We start from the raw sequence: 14,649 nt of genomic DNA on the forward strand, positions 1-14,649 counted from the left end.
ACCCACTACCTCTGATCCTGACAGTATGTGAATCCCTTTTTCGCTTGTACGGCAGAATGGAATTAATGGCGCTCTATAAATAAATGATAATAATAAGAGTTGAATGCTGGCGACAAACAATCCAGCTCCACAATGATCAGTTGTTTGGTGCAACATTAACAAAGCACATGTCCATGTTTCCCCTTTCACTGTAGATCTGGAGGAAGAGCTGTGAGATCTGTGAGGAGATAATGATGTTGACGCAGGGTCTTGGACTCTCCCATGACTTATTACAGTTCAATTGCAGGGAGCCTGGTAAATTTTCATATACTTTTAACACTTAGTGGAACCAGTAATGTTAATAATAAAAGCAGATTGGGAATAAGTATCAAAAAGCCTATGGGTACCTGTCATTAGGTAAAAATTTGAAATCCTGATGACAGGTTCACTTTAAGGGAGTTAAGCATGTTTATTACTTTCTGTGACTGTAAACTTCCATAAAATCCTTTTACTCCTCCACAATTTCCACAATCTGTCTCCTATGACATTTAGCTTCGGGTAAAAGTCTGCATTTCTTAAAGCTGAGCAAAACAAGAAGATATTTTTTTTGAACCTTTGATGAATAAATAATTAAAACCTTTGACAAAAGACCATGGCCATGTACAGTTATATTCAGAGTTCTAAGAACAGTTGCACTAGAAATTGTATTTTGTCAGCAAATAAATAGTTCCCATAATACAGTGTATAGTGTCAGACTTGATAAAAACGAATAGCAACCAACACATCCAATAAGCATCCTATACTTGTCATATTTCAAGTTAGGATAGTCATGATAAGACATGGTAACTCATAGGGATATAAGAAAACAATATGGAAATAATACTTTCATAACAGATAACTTTCAATTTTTTTAAGTTTTCGAAGTTCAAAAAGGGAATCCACAAGTGCTTCTCTTAGGCACTTACTTTAATATTACCAAAAATGAAATTGTGTCTCCAATGAAGGGAACCAAACACATAGGGCCAGATTAAATCTGGCATACAAGCCCTGAGGAGGGAACCGTGGAGGGAAATTAAGGGGGCAAGGACAGTAGAAAGCGGTCTGGTGTACAGAAACTACTTGGGATGCACAATTAATCAATACAATCTCTCTGCTAACGGATCAATACTGGGATTTTCTGAGCTGCCATATTACCATATTTTTCGGATTATAAGGCGCACCATCAATAAATGCCTGCTAAAACGTCTAGGTTCATATATAAGGCGCACCTGATTATAAGGATGAATGACCAGCAGGTGGCAGACCTGTGCACTGTTCAAGGCAGCTGTTGTCTGTAAGTACGGTTCATATATAAGGCGCACTGGACTATAAGGCGCACCTTTGATTTCTGAGAAAATCTAAGGAATTTTTGTGCGCCTTATAGTCTGAAAAATAAGATAAGTGGAAATAATGGGGGGGGAGGTGTTCTCTGCAAGCGTCTGGGACTGCAGGACCTTACCCGCTCTGTGCCCGGCTCACTCCCTCACTGACCCTCCCCACACAGGGTAGAAAGCAGAGTGTCCATGCACAGAGATATCTGCTGGCTGTCATTCTATAAAATATTCTATAAAAAGCTTTTATACTTCTGGTGGATAGAAATCTGTCCATGCTCATGTGATGTCACACAGGTGCATGAGCTGTTGGTAGCACAGAGAGTAATCAGAGCCGTGTGACAATGATGGCTTGTGCACCTGTGTGACATCACATGATTATGGACAGATTTCTATCCACTGGAAGTATAGAATCTTTTTTTATTTCGAATGACATCAAACAGAGATCTAAAAAACCGTCGTAAAATTAAACAGAGTATATTGGAAAATTGTATAACTTTTCTTTACAACTGTCCCCGGCGTAACTGTCCCCATGCCTGCACACTCGCTGCAATCGGCGATTTTTCAAGCGGCTTAGAAATAAACGCTGCGCAGGATCCCTCCGGATACATCAAGAGGCTGAAGCCTCACACAAAGTATGATGTTCACACAAAGAATAAACATAAGAATAGGTCAAAAAGCTGAACATATTTAAAAAAAAGCTGAACATATTTAAAAGGATTTTTAATTCAGTGGAATTTCAGGGCCACTGGATGTCACTTGAGTAATGTTCCATGGTCTGAGGAGGCCAAAGCAGTTTCTGTATCCTCACAGAGAACTGTGTCTCATGAGCTAACTCTTTAGACTAGATTACAGTAGATGAAATGGAAAATAGATTAAGACAACTTGATTATCCCTGCTCTGATGTATCCCAAACTTCTGCTAGGACTATCTCTGAAACAAGGGTGTTTTTTTCCCTCACCAATTTCACCCTTTTAATTATAAAGTCGATAATAAAGTAAGAAATCGCTGGAAATTACTTCAGCAGTATTCCCTGGGATAGAATAATTCCAAAATCTGCCCTTAATCTGTAACAAGAAAGCCCCGAGTTTGTGGGATCAATTGGTAAAGGCAGGTTTTGGAATTTCACAACAGACTTTTCTAGCAAGCAGAAAAAATGGTACATTGCTTCCAATGTACAAATATTAACCAGGGAGACACTTTCTATCACCCCCATTCTGGACACTCCTTTAAAGTAAATGGCTTTTTTACTTGTGAATCAACCAATTTTATTTAATTGATCAAATGCATTTGTTGCTTGCAAGGTGCCGGTGGTGTGACGGCAATATAGGAGACACAATGGGGATCATTTACTAAGGGCCCGATTCGCGTTTTCCCGACGTGTTACCCGAATATTTCCAATTTGCGCCAATTTTCCCTGTATTGCCCCGGGATTTTGGCGCACGCGATCGGATTGTGGCGCATCGGCGCTGGCATGCACATGATGGAAATCGGAGGGCATGGCCGAACAAAACCCGACGGATTCGGTAAAACCGCCGTATTTAAAAAACAAAAAGTGTCGTGGGACTTGCACTTACCTTCACCAGGTAGAGGCCGGTGAACTTGAGTGCATTCCAGCGGACCTCAGGGAACTTCAGCACAGCAGCGCCACCTGGTGGACGGCGGAGGAATTACCTTAGTGAATCCCGGCCGGACCCGAATCCACCACAGAGAACGCCCCGCTGGATCGCTAATGGACCTGGTAAGTAAATCTGCCCCAATGTTTTTTCTATTTCAGTTTGGTGTTTGAGTAGTTTGCTATTTAGTTGACAAAGGCTTAGATACATGCCAAAACGTGTTCTGATGTATCACATGCAGCTATTTACTAATAAACTTTCAGTCCACGCAAGAAGACCTTTTTTAGGCTAGGACGTCTTTATATGTGATCTGTATAGCGTTTACTTGCTTGTCCACGTACACCATGCTTTGAAGTGTTGCCCGTGTATCTACACTGAGGAGGCCAAAGCCCCCACTGATACTTCCAGCCGGGCCGGAGGTTCATAGAACAAGCAAAATGCAGGAAGGTCTCAGAATTAGAGGTCATTCTAAAGGAATGAATGAAAGTAGATGTGTATTTTTCCTATTTATCATGAATAGACATGGCCACTTATGTGTGATGAGATCAGGAGATGACCAGTCTATCGAGACTGATTATATAGTGTTCTGGCTGAGAGTCATAACATTGTAACCCAAGAGATATGATATGAGGCCGGAGTAATACACAGAGTGATGTCACCGTATAGAGGTAATGCACACATTGATGTCACAGTACATGGATGTGTCCTACTACATGTATGCACCCCCTTATTTCTTGAGACGTACAGTACCCTGCTGTGCAATGATTCATCATCTTAAAAGTCAAATCTCAGAGCCACGGATGTATTTCTGCCACCTTCACATTTTGTATTCTGCTAACAGACACAAATGTGGACCCCTGGTGTGATTGGTTTGTTCTGAGAAATTATACAATTCAACTTTTTCTCCATTGTAATCAGAGTATCTGTGTACGGCCTATTATGAGTGCTAATATCCCATAATGTAATCCTCTCCATATTACCGCAGCTACTAAGCATGACAATGATAGTCATAATGCTGATGATTATAATCTTCATCATCATAATCAGAATCACAATTTTCATTATCATAATCAGGGTCATAGTCATATTCTTCATCGTCAAATAGTAAACACTTGCTAACAATATGAATACATGTATTTGGAATCATTAGATGCTATTTTTGGTCTTCTCTTTTCCAATGTATCATTCATGTAGAATGACAATAACTGTAAGTACTTTCCCCTTTGTTGCTAAAGCTCCTCTGTCCAAAACAGGTTTTCCTAACTCCAGAATGATGTCCATCACTAGTAAACATCCACCATGGAAGACTGTACTCAAGAAAAATGTTATATGTATTTAAGATAAGATAAAATAATCCTTTATTAGTCCCACAGCGGAGAATTGCACAGTGTTACAGCAGCAGAAAGAATACACAGAGTACAGTACAAACAATGACAGAACAATATTAAATGAACAAAAAGAAAAAGAATGATAAAAAGGACAAAAAAAGAAGCCTGCTCTGACCCTTCCTGTTAAGTACATTTATGTTTTTTGCCCCAACCAGTTAATTGTTTAGGAGGACACCGAAATACAGGCGGTCCCCTACTTAAGAACACTCGACTTACATACGACCCCTAGTTACAAACAGACCTCTGGATGTTGGTAATTAATTGTACTTTAGTCCTATGCTACAATAAACAGCTGTAACAGTTATCACAGGCGTCTGTAATGAAGCTTTAGTGTTAATATTGATTCTTATGGCAATCCAACATTTTTAAAATCCAATTGTCACAGAGACCAAAAAAGTTCTGTCTGGGATTACAGTGATAAAATATACAGTTCCGACTTACATACAAATTCAACTTAAGCACAAACCTACAGACCCTATCTTGTATGTAACCCGGGGACTGCCTCTACTTATAGGGCTTCACTACTGGATGACCACTGGTTGAGAAGGAGGGCTGCGCTTTTACAATTTCATCACCATCTTGTTGGTCTTTCCATCATTTATCTTAAAAGTTGCCCATACATATAAAAGTAATATCGGTATTACCCGCTGATAATCAAATGTGTATTGGGGTGTCCCAACATCCTCCCATGGCAGATACTGGCAAAATAAAGGATTGGGCACGTTGGATTAGGACATGCCTGATCCTCCATACTACATAGGTTTCTTTTAGTAGCTTGTTCTTCTTAATTATGAAAAAGAAACCAGTGTCAGACTGGGGATCGTTGGACACACTAGGTAAAATTATCCTGGTTGACCTCTGTCCATCAACCCCTTAGAAATAGAATGTCGGTGTCTTCAAATTTTGTCGTCATGTGATGTACCTGGTTTAGATCCTGGGCCCACCGGTGGATCCAGGGGTGCTCTAGCGGGACAGTCCAAAAACGGACACACCCCTGCCCCTAAGAGGTTTACCGTAGGGCATGTTCTCTGCTAAGAGGCGCAAGGAGATAGTATTGCAAATTATGTATCTGAACCGTTTGTATGTCTCCACACTAAGGCCACAACCACTATGCAGCTGTTAAGGCTGACTGCCCTAAACCCCTCATGACGCCAGTTTCGGCGAAACGTGTCGGGAGGGTCTGGTTGAGCAATACATTTTAAATTTGCAAAGTGGGAAATAGCAGAGGGAAAATGCTAGGTTCGGAGGTTACATACAGGCCAATCTATAAGCCTTTGAGATTGGTGAAGTGTTGAATATAGCAGGAAGTTCAGGGATGACTTTGAGATGCCTTTAGATGCCCATTGTAGCGTCGGCTGCTTTAAGAGAGAGAACTGATCAATCCCTCTAGCATCAGTTCTTTATGAACATTAACTGAGCATACCAATCCTGCTGCATCCGACTTCCCAGTCACTGCCCATTGTGTATTTTAACATTTTTCAGTTCAGTTGTTCTTAAATGAAATCCTAATAAAAGCTAAATTTTATTATTATATGCCCGGTTGGCCTAAGGGCTATTTTTGGTCACATGCTGAGTGACTATGAGTCTTTTCTAATTATTTATATAGTGCACACAGATTATACAGTGCTGCACAGAACTTGCCGAATCGGTCCCTGTCCCCAATGGGGCTCACAATCTAATCAACCTACCAGTATGTTTTGGAGTGTGGGAGGAAACCGGAGGACCCGGAGGAAACCCACACAAACACGGAGAGAACATACAAACTCTTTACACATATTGACCCTGGGACTTGAACCCAGGTCTCCAGTGCTGCAACCACTAAGCCACCGTGCTGCCCTACAACATCTATACAAAAATAAAACAGTAAATACATTTCTTATAAATAGTACTCAGTAGAATGTGTAACAATCAATGAAGTAAAGATATATAAAAGGAATCAAGCACTTACCAATGGATCGGACCGTAAATGATCAAATCAGTGTACTGCCTTTTTTATATGGATACTGGTTTCCTTTATTTAATTTTGGGATAGTGACCAATGTTCCCTTACTTCATATGGCGGCCGTAGGTCACATGGTCTCCCATCATGCATAGGCTGGCTGTAGTAGAATGTGTCCCGGGTAAGGATAAGCAGGGAGATGTGTGTTTCTGGTTACAGATCTCAGCATGGATGGTGAAGGGGAGGCCCGTGGTGCTAGCATCAGGCCAGGGATCAGAAATCTTGAAGTAACTCACGGTCTCTTTAATGGCAGAAACTATCCACACAGCAGCAGGTATCAAGCTGAATCGGTATTGGTCCTTCCTGTAGGCACTCACAAAGCAGTGGATTGGTTGGCTGTGGTAAAAATTCCATTCTGAAATAAGAATTAAGTAGTAGACAGGTCAGGACAGCCAGGCCGAGGAAGAGTTGCGTTTAAGGGTCTGTGCTCCATTGAGAGCTTCAGAAATTCTTCTGTAACCTTGGCAAGATCTGTGCCTTGCCGTAATTATGTTTCTGAGCTCCTTGGGCAGTTCCTTAGATCTCATGATTCTCATATGTTCTGACATGCACTGTAAGTAGTGAGGTCTTATATAAACAGGTGCCTTTCATAATCAAGTCCAATGGGTTTAATTAAACACAGCTGGACTCCAATGAAGGAGTAGAATCACCTCAAGGAGGATCAGAAGGAAATGAAAGCATGAGAGTTAAATATAAGTGTCACATCAAAGAGTGTGAAAACTTATGACAATGTAAAATTTACGTTTTTCTTGTTTAATAAATTAGCAAAAATATCTGGATTTCTGTTTTTCTTTCTGTCAAGATGAGGGCAGAGTAGACATTAATGATAAAAAATGAACTTATCAGTTGGCTGCAATGAAACAAAGAGTGAAAAATTTAAAGGGGTCTAAATACTTTCTGTTCCTACTGTATGTTTGCATATAGCATCTAAAACTTTTTATGTGTGGATCTTGTATTCGCTGTGCTGGAGAGAAACTTGATGGCAAAAAGGAGCCCTACTACTCCCATCATATAGGCTATGAAATTCTAGACTTCGCTCATTTATGTGAAATCTAATCTGTTTACCTATAAAAAGTCAAGCAAATATGACTGACTTTTCTCATGCCATTTTCACATGAGATGAGTCAAGTTTAGTGGTTGCAGGAGTAGTCTCTCATCGGTTTGATATCACTTAGATACATACTGCAGGTGTCATATTAGAGAAGAGAATCTCATCCCATCAAGCTTACAGTTCTACAATCTACAAACTTGGACATACAAGCAGTTAAAAAATAAGCGGGAACTGCAGCTTGGATATTTAGCTTTCTGTATCTCTCGTTCAGTAGCTCACAAAACCACCTGATGCTATCTTAAAAATGAAATCCTAATCTTTAATTTGACACTAGCAGTATGTTTCTTGGTACTATAGAACGGAAGATAGGGGCTTCTTAAGAGACAATCTCCCTACAGCCTCTAAACTTGACTCATCTCATATGAAAATGGTATGAGGAGAGTCATATTTGGCTGACTTGGGGATGATTATTTTTATGAAAACGTATGAGATTTCAAGTAAAGTGGGAATTCTAGAAAGGACATTTCTCTTAGAGGTCTTCCGTTTAGTATGGAAGTCGTCTGTGTGTTATGGGAAAGTTGACGAGTATGCATTATACCCAAAACTGAGCATAATTACCAAACATTGAATATCAATTTAAGTAAAATGTGTATGACTCTACCTTTTTGGATTGATCTAAAATGGCTGCCATGCTAATGCATATAAATAGGCACCTTGGATTTTTGGGTCAAACCCCCCCCCCCCCTCTCCTCCCCATTTCATTTTTTTCTTCTAAATGGTCCACAGTGGGTGAAGACAAGCTAATTGTAGAAGAATCTTGCAGCTTGAGATGACGAAGGTTTCCTTGAATTGGTCAGGTTGGGTTTAAAGTGGCTGGAGCTAGGAGGGGCTCTGATAACACCCCGCAAAGCACTTCTGCCACTTTTACATAAATATAAAATGCATTTTTAAAACGAACAATCTGTTTAATGTGAATAATAAAGGTATGGTTGCAGTAATGATCCCAACCTCTACAAAGCACTTTAGAGGTTAAATTAAGTTGTAGATTTCCTTTAAGAGCTTGTAGTGTATCAGCTTTGTAGATCTTTACACCCAGGTGACATCATGTGATGTGGAATAAGTCACATGACACTGAGACGCCAAGCAACTGCCGCCCTCCTAGGGCTTAGCGGTTGTCTAGACACCGGCAGACATGTCACCTCCGCTGGTTCTGGCTGTGACACTGATATATCTTACTGTATGTACAGTGTAGAATATCATATAGTATATTTTAGGTGTTATACTAAATTTAACATGACATCTTTTAAGTATTTACTACAGGAGCCTCCTACACTTTAATGGCCTATAGAAAGCAATGTTTTAGGATACATCGGGGCACATTTACTTACCCGTCCCGATCCCCGAGGTGCGTTGTCCGACGAGGATTCGGGTCTGCCGCGATTCACTAAGATTGTGCGTCCAATTCCCTGCATCTGTCGCTTCCGCGCTGAGGTCCGCCGGAGTTCACCTTCTTCTTCCCGGTGCATGTAAGTGCTGATCTTGTGACACAATTTGCTTTTTAAATTCTGCTGTTTGTCCGAATGAGTCGGGTTGTCCGACGTCCCCGCCCCCCGATTTGTGTCGCATGCAAGCCGGCACCGATGCACCAAAATCCGATCGCGTGCGCCAAAAACCCGGGGCAATTCAGGGCAAAACGGAAAAAAAAGCACGAAATCCGACGAAAATGTGGCGTTCGGACCCTTAGTAAATGTGCCCCTTTGTGTGTTTGTGTGTATATAGCAGACCTCGTATATGTCAGTAAACAATGTATACAAGTTCTTGAAGCATCGTACACAAGGTTATTACTTTGGGAGCAGTCATATTGTTTTGGCCTGAGATGATACTAAGAGATCATTTAAGATAATAGAAAACTGCAGATACTGCCATGAGGGGAGCACAGGATTGTTGTATTGCCTATAACTCCACAACCAATCATCTAGATATCACTTCTTACAGTAGTAAGACCCAGGTCCTGTCAGGAGATCATAGATGAAAACAAATGATATTCTTTTTCTATCTATTTAACAACTCCCCAGCAGTGTAAACCTGCTAATGTGGAACCCACTGACTCCTGCAGTCGCTGGGTCACGTGACTAGGGATGAGCGGACCCAAACTGCAATGTTCCACCAAACCCAGACTTGAGTCGGAAGTTTTTGTTGGGGTTTGGTTGTGCTCATCATGGGAGCAACAATCTTCCCCTATGTGCTGCATTTTAGTGATGGCAGTATATTTTAGGCAAGCAGCACTCCGTGATTAGTAGTAATATTTTATTTCACTACGCTATATTGGATATTCGATCGACAGGACCTTGAGTCAGGTCCCTTGAAGCGCGCACCCACATTGGATTATAATCCTGATTGCACAGTGCCGCTACGAAATTTCAATTTTGCTCTTAGTGATGGCAGTAGTTATACAGTTAACACCCCTGGTTAGTGCCAGCCCCTATCACAGGTGTCACTGGGGGATTACCACCTGAGACCCAAACAGACTTTTCAAGATTTGGTTCAGCCAAGAACTTTCATGGTGACCAGTGGCTCTCGCCGGTGACATGGCAAAATTTACCTGGGTACAAAATAGGTGACATCATTAGGGTCTTGTACTTACCCTGATAAAATTTCTTAATCATGGCCAACCCCATTGAGCCTAGAAGAGTTTATTACCATTAGTCTTATGTGTGAGATCATATACATCAAACCTCCAGCGCCATGTTATGCTGCCATTGTCTGGTGGTTATCCTCTAAAGAAGGTTGTGATTGGCAGTGAGATGTCATCATGGGATTGTGCCTCCTTTATGACTGTAATACTATATTCCCGATAGATGGTGAATAGTCATGGCCTACTTTTTGCCGATGATTTTAAAATTTTGGAAGGAGAAAAAGACAATTCTTCCTGGAATGAGAGTCAACATGAAGACAGCGAGATAAGACCCTATACAGAAGGTACATATAAGTAGAACCTCCAAGATCCCATCTGGCTCTGTTCCTGTCCCTGGATGCCTTTCGCCCCTTAGGGCAGTACTGTCCTCTTCCATAAATGTCTAGAACCTGCTGATTATTACTGTTACATTGCTTCATTTTTGCCCTTTAGATATCAAAAACATAGTGACCCTCCTACTGCTAGAGAAGACCCAGAATAATTCAGAGGTAAGTCCATAATCTTCCATTATGACTTTAATTTGCTTTTATCAGACAGATGGTGATTATTTGTTTTCTAACCCATTGGGGCAGATTTACTTACCCGGTCCATTCGCGATCCACCAGCGCGTTCTGTGCGGTGGATTCGGGTGTGGCTGGGATTCACTAAGGTAGTTCCTCCGACGTCCACCGGGTGGCGCTGCTGCGCTGAAGTTCCCTGAGGCCCGCCGGAATGCACTCAAGTTCACCGGCCTTTTTTTAAATGCGGCGTTTTTTCTGAATCCATTGGGTTTTCGTTCGGCCACGCCCAGCGCCGATGCGCCACAATCCGATCGCGTGCGCCAAAATCCCCGGGCAATACAGGGAAAATTGGCGCAAATCGGAAATATTCGGGTAACACGCCGGGAAACCGCAAATCGGGCCCTTAGTAAATGACCCCCATTCTGTCGGATATTGATGATTCTACAATGGAACCTCCAATAGAATATTTCGGTATCAATTCATAAGGAAATTACCCTCGAGTCAGGAGAAAGGGACAAAAGTCAGTTTAAATGGGCTTATCATCTGCTGGTCCTCTGGGGATTTGCTCCGCAGGGTTTCAACATTTGATCAGTAGAAGAAAATTCAATGGATCAGTCGAACTGCAGACACTGTAGCTTTATTGAAGATTTGTTCAATGAGCTGTTTTATTGAATGCTACAATGGAAATTTTAGCAAATCTTCAATAAAGCTACAGTGTCTGCCAGATACGACATTCCTGTTTCTCAGCAAGACTACAAAAAGGACATTAAGTAGCGCATCTGCATTGCCACTACATGTAAAATCTATGGCACTGAGTTCCTTTGGCAATGTTGTAAAGATTATAAAATGTAAAGAGGGAGGCGGGCACTACCAGTAGCATGCGTATAGTGGTCTACACATTAAAAAAGAAAACAGACAGGTGGAAGAAAAAGAAGAGACAGAAAAAGAAAAGAAGAGACAGGTGGATGCGTATAGAGAGACCAAAAAGTCGTACAATATAGTCTGTACAAGGGCACATAAAAAAACACTTAAAAACACACAGTGAACACAGTGTGGGCATGACCCAGGCAATTGCTGACTCGGTACGATTAGAGATGAAAGGAAAGTAAAAGAATTCTGCCTGACCAACCCCTTCTAACTAAATGAAACATACATACAACTTTTGAATTGGAAGGTGATTGGTCACAGCCTTTATTGAAAATGTTTACAATCTGTAAAAAACAAACTTTATTAAAACACAAAATTATAACAATTCTTTTTCAAATTAAAATGATGGGTGAGCAGAGTCCTTGACAACAGCTTCCAAAAATTGCCACCAATATTTCCATAACCATATTCGTCCGGTGCCTTTATATACCATTATATATATGCTCAGAAAGCACGCTCGGCGTGCGATGTCACAACTACCAAAACCACTAGCCGCCAACCTCCTAGCAAGTGGCGTGAGCAGAGGTGACTAACCATCAAACTTAATAAAACCAACCAGGTCCTAAAAGGGGAGGCCACCCCCATGAAGGATCCTGGCATAAATCATCTTAACTTCCGGACTTAAAAATAACCACCATCTTTTCCTCAACTTGTTATCCACTTTACCAGTTGAATTAGCTGTTGCCAAGAACCCCGCCCCCGCCACACATCCTAAACTCACCTAACTCTGACAGCCTATACAAAGAATATATAACTACTTGTATCCCGCCTCCCAGACTCACATAAATGACCCTAATACAAACAAAAACTAAGGGAGGGTGGGTGGGACAATTTTCTCAAGCCAAAAGATGGCTGCCCTTCCTGAACCTCCTATATAAACCCTTCACTATCTCCTCCCCCCATTTCAAACCCACCTATCAACTTAGTACTAAAAATCTCCACCCCCCAAGACCACTCCACCCATCATTTTTCTCTCCTCTCATCCCTGCCTGTCATGGCCGCACTGCGCCTAATTGCAGCCAGCTTCGTGCTAACATGACCCAGGCAATTGCTGACTCGGTACGATTAGAGATGAAAGGAAAGTAAAAGAATTCTGCCTGACCAACCCCTTCTAACTAAATAAAACATACATACAACTTTTGAATTGGAAGGTGATTGGTCACAGCCTTTATTGAAAATGTTTACAATCTGTAAAAAACAAACTTTATTAAAACACAAAATTATAACAATTCTTTTTCAAATTAAAATGATGGGTGAGCAGAGTCCTTGACAACAGCTTCCAAAAATTGCCACCAATATTTCCATAACCATATTCGTCCGGTGCCTTTATATACCATTATATATATGCTCAGAAAGCACGCTCGGCGTGCGATGTCACAACTACCAAAACCACTAGCCGCCAACCTCCTAGCAAGTGGCGTGAGCAGAGGTGACTAACCATCAAACTTAATAAAACCAACCAGGTCCTAAAAGGGGAGGCCACCCCCATGAAGGATCCTGGCATAAATCATCTTAACTTCCGGACTTAAAAATAACCACCATCTTTTCCTCAACTTGTTATCCACTTTACCAGTTGAATTAGCTGTTGCCAAGAACCCCGCCCCCGCCACCACATGGCGGCTTGACCCCTTAAGCCGGCATGCCCCTCCACACCCGCACAGCAAAGCCAGCTGCTTCAGCCAAACCGTAATTGAACACATCCAATCCCAAATCCGTCAGGTGTACTCCATCCGGGCCCGTATAACTCACTTCCTCCTCAAGCAAATCATGCCGCACCACTAAACCTCCATTCAGGCGCACGAACTTTGACACACTTTTATTGATCTTCTTCCGTGTACGGTTCAGAGCTGGCACTGACACAGCATCTCTCCACCTCAATCTGCGGACCATCTCAGACCACACCAACAGACATTCCGCATGCTCGTCCAACATCCATAACAAATCCCTTTTTATTGTCTTAATCAATGGCCGCATTGGAAAACTGCCAACATCGTTGCCCCCTACATGCAACACCAACACATCTGGCACTCCCCACTTTTTAAATGCCCCTTCTAATCGGAACCTTACCTTGTCCCAGCACAATCCCCTAAAGCCAAACCATCGAACACTTACCATATCCTCATCCAGCCCCAATGACCTACCACCTAAGCGCAGCTGCGCTCGCTTCTCCGCCCAATAGATGAAGGAATGGCCAAACATCCACACCACGCACTTGCGTGAACCTAACCGTAATAAGCAAACAATTAAACACAATAACCCACACCCATCCCGATAGACGCCCCCTGCCTTTCCCTACTCCTACAGGGCCTACCCCCTAACGCTCCACTCTATGAATACGCACATATGACTGGAAGCGCCGCGACTCCCACCTGCCAATACGCTTTACTTCGTTTTCAGACATGCCCCATCTAGCCGCCTCCGTAGCTGCGCCTATACGGAAGGAATGTGAACAATATTCCCCCTCTCTTAACCCCAATCTCCTTATGCATGCCCGAAATACCGCTACAAACTGATATCTAGTCAATGGTGACCCATCAGCATGGATAAACAAGGAGCCGGCCGCTCCCCCACGCACTCGCACAAAAGCCTCATATTTCGCCACCGGGCAAACCAACTGACCCTCCAATCTGCGCAATGAAACCAAAAAACCCTTACCCAACTTATCAGTTTTTGACCCCACCAATGTAATCCGCACCTCATCCATCCCCATTACCACATGGTGCGCTTGTATCCCTCCCGGGGAACTTTTTCTGGGACTAACCAACTCCCCCACCCGAAAAGCCCCAAAAAATGCCCAGGAAAAAACCACACAAAACAAAACCCGCTCAAATTCCGACACGCACACCGCCGGCAACATCCCCAACAGTTCGTGCAATAAGTTAAATGACACCGGCCTCCTGCCATCAGGGGGACCACCCTGCTTGACGTACCCTTTAACCGCCTGCCTGACAATGAATGACTGCGTATCATCCACCCCTCCGCAAAGTTTAAACAGAAAAGATAGTGCAGCCAATGACTTCTGAACCCCAGCCCTAGACACTCCCTTCTCTAACAACTCCGAAATGTAACAAATAACCGCCTCCCCTCTGACCCAAGGCAACCCCCCAGCACACCAGTCATCCTG

General features: G+C 42.4%; 1 protein-coding gene across 1 annotated transcript in view; it reads left to right on the plus strand.

Annotated features, from left to right (window-relative positions):
- Positions 1 to 8,530: 8,530 nt before the first annotated feature.
- The window catches only part of LOC140127760 (disintegrin and metalloproteinase domain-containing protein 21-like), a 44,278-nt gene continuing 38,159 nt past the window's right edge, over positions 8,531 to 14,649 (plus strand). Inside the window, exons 1-3 of the mRNA XM_072148814.1 lie at positions 8,531 to 8,640; positions 10,262 to 10,382; positions 10,531 to 10,586. Coding sequence (XP_072004915.1) covers positions 8,596 to 8,640; positions 10,262 to 10,382; positions 10,531 to 10,586 — 222 coding nt within the window. The 5' untranslated portion in view covers positions 8,531 to 8,595. The remainder of the gene's footprint in view (positions 8,641 to 10,261; positions 10,383 to 10,530; positions 10,587 to 14,649) is intronic.

The sequence above is a fragment of the Engystomops pustulosus genome, chromosome 4, assembly GCF_040894005.1.
Source record: "Engystomops pustulosus chromosome 4, aEngPut4.maternal, whole genome shotgun sequence".
In the NCBI taxonomy this organism is placed as follows: domain Eukaryota; kingdom Metazoa; phylum Chordata; class Amphibia; order Anura; family Leptodactylidae; genus Engystomops; species Engystomops pustulosus.